Source organism: Myiozetetes cayanensis, unplaced genomic scaffold (assembly GCF_022539395.1).
Source record: "Myiozetetes cayanensis isolate MyiCay16 unplaced genomic scaffold, myiCay2020 scf1395, whole genome shotgun sequence".
Classification (NCBI taxonomy): Eukaryota; Metazoa; Chordata; class Aves; order Passeriformes; family Tyrannidae; genus Myiozetetes; species Myiozetetes cayanensis.
The window spans coordinates 1-8711 of NW_026087043.1; the positions used below are offsets into that span (position 1 = coordinate 1).

At 48.2% G+C, this 8711-nt stretch overlaps 1 protein-coding gene across 1 annotated transcript; it reads left to right on the forward strand.

Moving 5' to 3' along the window:
- Positions 1-1994: 1994 nt before the first annotated feature.
- LOC126636624 (keratin, type II cytoskeletal 75-like) lies at positions 1995-8558 on the forward strand (the record flags this gene model as incomplete). The annotated part of the gene is given in 8 exon segments (XM_050308991.1): positions 1995-2090; positions 2093-2211; positions 4093-4153; positions 4947-5042; positions 5876-6040; positions 7030-7155; positions 8163-8383; positions 8524-8558. Coding segments are annotated over 8 exon segments (919 nt in total), but the record flags the coding sequence as incomplete, so codon positions are not given.
- Between the last annotated feature and the right edge of the window lie 153 nt (positions 8559-8711).

Sequence of the window (8711 nt, forward strand, 5' to 3'; positions counted from 1 at the left end):
TTGAAGGACGAGATGGGGTTTGGGAAGTTTTGAAGGATGAGATGGGATTTGGGATGTTTTGAAGGATGACAGGGGTTTGGGATGGTTTTGGGGATGAGATGGGGTTTGGGGGCTGTTTTTGGGATGGTTTTGGGGCAAGAGGGGTTTTTGGGGTGTTTTGGGGTGGTTTTGAAGGATGAGATGGGGTTTGGGGTGGTTTGTGAAGGTTTTGAAGGACGAGATGGGGTTTGGGAGGTTTTGAAGGACAAGATGGGGTTTAGGGCTGGTTTGGGATGGGTTTGGGGGCAAGAGGAGGTTTTGGGGTGGTTTGGGATGGTTTTGAAGGATGAGATGGGGTTTGGGGGTTGATTTTGGGATGGTTTTGGGGGGCAAGAGGAGTTTTTGGGGTGGTTTTGAAGGATGAGAGGGGTTTGGGAGGTTTTGAAGGATGAGAGGGGATTTGGGATGTTTTGAAGGATGAGATGGGTTTAGGGCTGGTTTGAGATGGATTTGAAGGATGAGATGGGGTTTGGGGTGGTTTGGGGTGGTTTTGAAGGATGAGATGGAGTTTGGGATGGTTTTGAAGGATGAGATGGGGTTTGGGGTGGTTTGGGGTGGTTTTGAAGGACGAGATGGGTTTTGGGGGCTGGTTTTGGGAGGTTTTGAAGGATGAGATGGGGTTTAGGGCTGGTTTGGGATGGGTTTGGGGCAAGAGGGGTTTTTGGGGTGTTTTGGGGTGTTTTTGAAGGATGAGAGGGGTTTGGGAGGTTTTGAAGGACGAGATGGGGTTTAGGGCTGGTTTGAGATGGTTTTGGGGATGAGATGGGGGTTGGGGGCTGTTTTTGGGATGGTTTTGAAGGATGGGATGGGATTTGGGATGATTTTGAAGGATGGGAGGAATTTGGGAGGTTTTGAAGAATGAGATGGGGTTTGGGAGGTGGTTTGGGGATGGTTTTGAAGGATGAGATGGGGATTGGGGGCTGGTTTTGGGATGGTTTTGAAGGATGGGATGGGGTTTGGGGTGTTTTGGGGTGTTTTTGAAGGATGGGATGGGGTTTGGGATGTTTTGAAGGACGAGATGGGTTTGGGGCTGGTTTGGGAAGGTTTTGAAGGACAAGAAGGGATTTGGGAATAGTTTGGAAGGTTCTGGAGGATGAGATGGGTTTAGGGCTGGTTTGGGATGGTTTTGGGGATGAGATGGGTTTTGGGGTGATTTGGGGTGGTTTTGAAGGACGAGATGAGGTTTGGGGTGGTTTGGAAGCTTTTAAGGAGAAGATGGGAGCGGTTTTGGGAATCTTTTTAAGGACCAGGTGGCATTTGGGGTGATTTGGGGCTGTTTTTAAGGAGCAAATGGGATTTGGGTGTCCTGGGTCATTTTTAAGGGGAAGATGGGATTTTTGGGGGGTATTTTTAAGGAGAAGAGGGAATTTGTGGCTATTTTTAAGGATTAGATGAGATTTTTGGGCTATTTTTAAGTAGAAGATGGGACTTTTGGGGCTTATTTTTAAGGGGAAGATGGAATTTGTGGCTATTTTTAAGGAGTAGATGGGACTTTTGGGGGTATTTTTGAGGAACAGGTGGGACTTTTGGCTATTTTTAATGAGGAAAATGGGATTTTTTGGGCTATTTTTCAGGAGTAGGTGGGACTTTTGGTATTCAGACTAATTTTTTTTTTAAGGAGAAGGTGGAACTTTGAGCATTCTGGGTTGTTTTTTAGTACAAAACTCTCTTTTTTTTTTGGGGGGGGGGGAGTTTTTCAAAGGAGAAAACCCCAAACCCGGGAAGTTCGCTGCATCTCCCTTTCCTAAAGGCTCCAAAATTTGGGAGGGCAGGTCCTTCCCCCACTTTTTCCCACTCACCCCCCCATCCCGAGTGACCTGGAGAGGTTGGACCCCCCAGGGGGGGTGAAACCCGTCAAAAAAACCCAATAAAACCCCTAAAAAAAAGGATAAAAAAGCGAAAAAAAAGCAATTTTAGGTGGAAAAAAATCCGATTTTTCCCCCTTTTTCCTTCAGGTGCGATTCCTGGAGCAGCAGAACCGGGTGCTGGAGACCAAGTGGAAGCTGCTGCAGGAGCAGGGGGGGGCTGGGCCGGGGGGCAGGAGCCTGGACCCCTTTTTGAGACCTACATCGCGGGGCTCAGGAAGCAGCTGGACTGCCTGGGGGGGGAGAAAACCCACCTGGAATCCGAGCTCAGGAGCTTCCAGGACATGCTCGAGGACTTCAAGACCAAGTGGGTGCTGGGGGGGTGAAAAAAGGGGGAAAAACTCCTCGATTTTATCTCCTCCCCCCAAAAAAATTAAAAAAATTTGAAATATCGGCGATAATTGCCCGAATTTGGGTCGGTTTTTCACGACAGGGGGGAAATGTGGGAGTGGTTTGGGGTGGTGGGGGTTGGGAGAAGAGTTAGGGGGGTGGGTTGTGGGTTTTTTTGGAGGTGTTTCTGGGTGTTCCCTGACTTTCCTCAGCGTATTTTCCTTGGTATTCCTCGATATTCCTTGAATTTCCTCGATATTCCTTGAATTTCCTCGATATTCCTTGAATTTCCTTGATATTCCCAGAATTTCCTCGATATTCCTCAAAGTTCCTCAGTGTTCCTCAGTATTTCCCCAACATTTTTTGTATTTCCTGGAGGTTTCTCCCAATTTTCTCAGCATTCCTCAAATTTTCTCGGAGTTCTTTAAGTTGTCTCAGTGTTCCTTGAATTCTCTCAAAATTCCTCAAATTTTCTCAAATTTCTTCAAATATTTCTCCAATTTCTTCAGTATTTCCCAATATTTTTTTCGTATTTCCTCAATATTCCTCGAATTTCCTCAATATCCCTCAAATTTTCTCAAATTTCTTCAAATATTTGTCTGATTTCTTCAGTATTTCCCAATATTTTTTTCGTATTTCCTCAATATTCCTCAAATTTCCTTGATATTCCTCAATATTTCCCAATATTTTTCATATTTGCTCAATATTTCTCCAATTTTCTCATTATTCCTCGAATTTCCCCAATATTCCTCAAATTTTCTCAAATTTCTTCAAATATTTCTCTGATTTCTTCAGTATTTCCCAATATTTTTTTCGTATTTCCTCAATATTCCTCGAATTTCCTCAATATTCCTCAAATTTCTTTGATATTCCTCAATATTTCCCAGTATTTTTCATATTTCCTCAATATTTCTCCAATTTTCTCAGCATTCCTCGAATTTCCTCAATATTCCTCAAATTTCTTTGATATTCCTCAATATTTCCCAATATTTTTTATATTTCTCAATATTTCTCCAATTTCCTCAATATCCCTCAAGTTTTCTTGACTTTTTTTTCCAAATATTTCTCAAATCTCCTCAATATTTTGCATTATTTTTGTATTTCCTTGATATCAAAAAAAAAGTAGGAGAAAAAAAACAAGATTATTTTCCTACTGGCACTTCTCTTTTTAATATATATAAAATTTATTTTTATATTTATTTATTAATATTATTTTTATATATTAATATTATTGTTAATATTATTATATAATTGTTAATATTATTATTTATATATTAATAGTATATTTAATATACAACCAATATATATTTATATAAATAATATATATCAATGTATAAAAATAAATAATACACAATATATTAAATATATATAATTACATTATTTATATTAAATATATTATTGCCATAAATTTATTTTTATATATAATATATTATTTATATAGAATTTATTTATATATATTATATATTATTTATATAGAATTTGTTTTTATATAGAATTTATTTTTATAGAGAATTTATTTTTATATATAATTTATTTTTATATAGAATTTTTCCACATATATAATCTATTTTAATACAGAATTTATTCTGTATATATAATTTATTTCATACACATATATTTTATTTCATATAGGATTTATTTACACCTATAAAATTATATAATTATATCATCACATAATTTATAAAAATATCATTTCTTGTAAGCCCCTCAAACCAATCCAGTTGGAAAAGGAAAGAACAAACCCTGGAGAAACAAAAAAAAAAAAAGGAAAAGAATTCCCAAAATTCCCGAAATAATTCCCAAAAATTCCCGAAATAATTCCCAGAATTCCCAAAATAATTCCCGGAATTCCCGGCAGGTACGAGGAGGAGATCAACAAACGCACGGCGGCCGAGAACGACTTCGTGCTCCTCAAGAAGGTCCAGAACATTCCCAGCCCTGGGGGGAGGATCCAGAGGGGGCTGGAGAGGGATTTGGGATTTGGGATTTGGGATTTGGGATTTGGGATTTGGGATTTGGGATTTGGGATTTGGGATTTGGGATTTGGGATGGAGGGACAGCACAGAGGGAATGGATTCCTGCTGGGAAAACGGGGAGTTAGGTGGGATTTTGGGAAGGAATTCCTGGCTGGGAGGGTGAAGAGGGGCTGGGATGGAATTCCCAGAGGATTCCCCATCCCTGGGAGTGCCCAAATCCAGGCTGGATCCCCCTGGGATGGTGGGAGGGGTCCAAGGTGGGACTGGATGGGATTTAAGGTCCCTCCAACCCCACCCATTCCAGGATTCCACAATTCTGGAGCCAGGCTGGGAGAGCTGGGAATGTTCCCCTGGAGAGGGGAAGCATCCAGGGAGAGCTCAGAGCCTTTTCCAGGGCCTGGAGGAGCTCCAGGAGAGCTGGAGAGGGATTTGGGATGAGGGATGGAGGGACAGCACACAGGGAATGGATTCCTACTGGGAAAGGGGGAGTTAGGTGGGATATTGGGAAGGAATTCCTGGCTGGGAGGGTGGGAAAGGGCTGGGATGGAATTCCCAGAGAAGCTGTGGCTGTCCCTGCATCCCTGGGATCGTCCTGGATCCCGCTGGGATAGCGGGATTTGGGATTTCAGGGGGCGGGCACTGGGTTTAGGATCGCTCCCATCCCGGCATTCCCGATGAAATCCGATCCCTCCGGGGCCGGGTGGGATCATTCCCTCATTCCCTGATCCCATCCCAGGACGTGGATGGCGTTTACATGACCAAGGTGGAGCTCCAGGGAAAAGTGGATTCCCTGCTGGACGAGATCAACTTCCTCAAGTGCCTCTACGAGGCTGTGAGTGCTGCTGGGTTTGGGGATTTCTTGGGGATTATTTTGGAATTTTTTTATTTTTGGAGATTTTCAGTGATTTTAGGGGATTTTTGGGGATTTCTTGATTATTTGGAGATTTTTCGGATTTTTGGGCGATTTTTGGCGATTTTTGGGATTTTTGGGGATTTTTCGATTTTTGGGGATTTTGGGGATCTTGGAGATTGTTTTGGGATTTTTGAGATCTTCAGAGATCTTTGGGTGACCTTTCATCTTTCGAGACTCCTTAGGATCTTTTAGTGACTTTTGGACCTTTGGGACTTCTAGAGACTTTCTGGGGTCTTCTGGGGACTTTTGGATCTCAAGAGACTTTCTGAAGATCCCGTGATCTTAGGACCTTTAAGATTTTGGGGCACTTTTGGGACTTTTGGCCTTTTTGAGAGGCTTGAGGATTTTTGGGATTTTTGGGGATCTTTTGGGACTTTTTTATTTTGGGGGGGATTTTTGGGGGGATTTTTTTATTTTTTGGGGGGATTTTTTTTTTGGGGGGGGGATTTCTTGGGATTTTGGGGGTTTTTTTGGGGGCTTTTGGGATTTTATGGGGATTTTTGGGATTTTTAATTTTTGGGTATTTTGGGGTTTTGGGGGTTTTTGGGGTATTTTTGGGTATTTTTGGTTTTGGGGAATTTTGGGGATTTTTGGGATTTTTTGGGGGGATTTTTGGGATTTTTTTTTATTTTGGGGATTTTTGGGGATTTTTTGGGGGATTTTTGGGGCTATTTTGGGGCGATTTTTTTGGCATTCAAGAAAGGGGTACTGAGACACCCAGCGTGTGATTTCCACCCTCCCATCCCCTACAGGAGCTGTCCCAGATGCAGCAGCAGGTGTCGGACACCTCGGTGGTGCTTTCCATGGACAACAACCGGAGCCTGGACCTGGACGGGATCATCGCCGAGGTGAAGGCGCAGTACGAGGACATCGCCAACCGCAGCCGCGCCGAGGCCGAGGCCTGGTACCGGGGCAAGGTGGGTGTGGCCCGGCTTTTTTGGGGATAATCACACCCCAAACCATCCCCCCCAGGGTCTGGTACCGGGGCAAGGTGGGTGTGACACGGTTTTTTTGGGACATTCACACCCCAAACTCCCCCAGGGTCTGGTACCGGGGCAAGGTGGGTGTGGCCCGGCTTTTTGGGGGCATTCACCCCTAAACAGCCCCCCTGAGGGTCTGGGAGGGATGGGAGAGGCACCCATGGGATGATCAGAGAGCTCCAGGGGCTGGGACTGGGAGTTCAGAGCACTCTAGGACATGGGGCTGGGAGCTTAGAGTGCTCCAGGATTTGGGATTGGGAGCTCAGAGTGCTCCAGGAGCTGGGATTGGGAACACAGGACAATCCAGGAGCTGGGATTGGGATCTCAGAGCCCTCCAGGGAGCTGGGATTTGGAGCTCAGAGCACTCCAGGAACTGGAATTGGGATCTCAGAGCCCTCCAGGAGCTGGGATTGGGATCTCAAAGCCCTCCAGGAGCTGGAATTGGGATCTCAGAGCCCTCCAGGAACTGGAATTGAGGTCTCAGAGCCCTCCAGGAACTGGAATTGAGGTCTCAGAGCCTTCCAGGACCTGGAATTGGGATCTCAAAGTCCTCCAGGAGCTGGAATTGGGATCTCAGAGCCCTCCAGGAGCTGGAATTGAGGTCTCAAAGCCCACCAGGAACTGGAATTGAGGTCTCAGAGCCCTCCAGGAGCTGGGATTGGGATCTCAAAGCCCTCCAGGAGCTGGAATTGAGGTCTCAAAGCCCTCCAGGACCTGGAATTGGGATCTCAGAGCCCTCCAGGAGCTGGGATTGGGATCTCAGAGCCCTCCAGGAGCTGGAATTGGGATCTCAGACCTGGAATGGTGCCGGTGCCGAGCCCTCCAGCCCGGCCCGGCCGTGGCTGCCGGGGTCGTGCCGTGACACAGAGAAGGGGCTTTTGGGGGCCGGTCCAGCCCCCAAGAGTGCCCCTGGTTGTCCCCCCCAGTACGAGGAGCTGCAGGTGACGGCTGGCAAGCACGGGGACAGCCTGAGGGACACCAGGAGCGAGATCTCGGAGCTCAACCGGGTGATCCAGAGGATCCGCGCCGAGATCGACAGCGTCAAGAAGCAGGTTGGGATTCGGGGGAGGGTTTTCCGTGGAGAAACAGGGTGGGATGTGAGATCTTGGGGGCTTCCCTGAGAGGGAATAAAGGTGGGGGGAGGTGGGAGGGACCTGCAGGGGAAGGGACAGGGGTTGGAGTGGCACCGGAGCAGGTTGGGGATGATCCGTCCTTGGAAGGGCTTGGAGCAGCCTGGGATGGTGGGAGGGGTCCCTGCCCGGGGAAAAGTGGGATGGGATGAGTGTGTGTGTGAGCCTGGAGAAGGGAAGGAATCCAGGGAGACCTTGGAGACCCTTCCAGGGCCTGGAGGGACTCCAGGAGAGCTGGAGAGGGATTTGGGATGAGGGGATGGAGGGACAGCACACAGGGAGTGGCATCTTGCTTGCCAGAGGTGGGATATTAGGAGGATGGTTCCAGTTTGGGGAGGGGCTGGGATGGAATTCCCAGAGAAGCTGTGGCTGCCCTTGCATCCCTGGGAGTGCCCAAGGCCAGGCTGGATCCCCCTGGGATGGTGGGAGGGGTCCCTGTCCATGGATGGGATTTAAGGTCCCTCCAACCCAACCCATTCCAGGATTCCCTGATTCTGGAGCCAGGCTGGGAGAGCTGGGAATGTTCCCCTGGAGAAGGGAAGGATCCAGGGAGAGCTCAGAGCCCCTTCCAGGGTCTGAAGGGGCTCCAGGAGAGCTGGAGAGGGATTTGGGATGAGGGATGGAGGGACAGCACACAGGGAATGGCTTCCCGCTGGGAAAGGGAAGAGTTAGGTGGGATTTGGGAAGGAATTGCTGGCTGGGAGGGTGAGGAGAGGCTGGAATGGATTTCCCAGAGAAACCATGACCGCCCCTGCATCCCTGGGAGTGTCCAAATCCAGGCTGGACCCCCCTGGGACGGCGGGATTTGTCCTTTATCAGGTCCCTTCCAGCCCGACCCACCCGGCAATTCCACGACCGGGGGTGGATTGGGATGGGTGGGGGTGGGAAGGAATCTTCCCTTCATCTCCCCCTGCCCGCTGTGCCCGCAGTGCGAGTCCCTGCAGACGAGCATCGCCGACGCCGAGCAGCGCGGGGAGCTGGCCCTGAAGGACGCGCGGGACAAGCTGGGAGAGCTGGAGGGGGCCCTGCAAAAAGCCAAGCAGGACCTGGCCCGGCAGCTCCGCGAGTACCAGGAGCTCATGAACGTCAAGCTGGCCCTGGACGTGGAGATCGCGACCTACAGGAAGCTGCTGGAAGGGGAGGAGTGCAGGTAGGAGGGGAATTCCGTTTTGTTCCACCGATAAACCGGAGTGGAAAAACAAAACAAAACCAAAACCAAAAACCCCGCGCTCCACGTGGAGCTCCGGCCGCGTCCGCCACTCGGGGTGGTTTTTATTTTATCCCCTGCAGGATGTCCGGGGAGTGCCAGAGCTCCGTCAGCATCTGTGAGTGGCGTTCCCGGGGAATGCGGAGGGGCTGGGATCGCTGTTCCCGAGGGATTGAGAAGGGATGGGATCGCTGTTCCCGAGGGATTGAGAAGGGATGGGATCGCTGTTCTCGAGGGATTGAGAAGGGATGGGATCGGTGTTCCCGAGGGG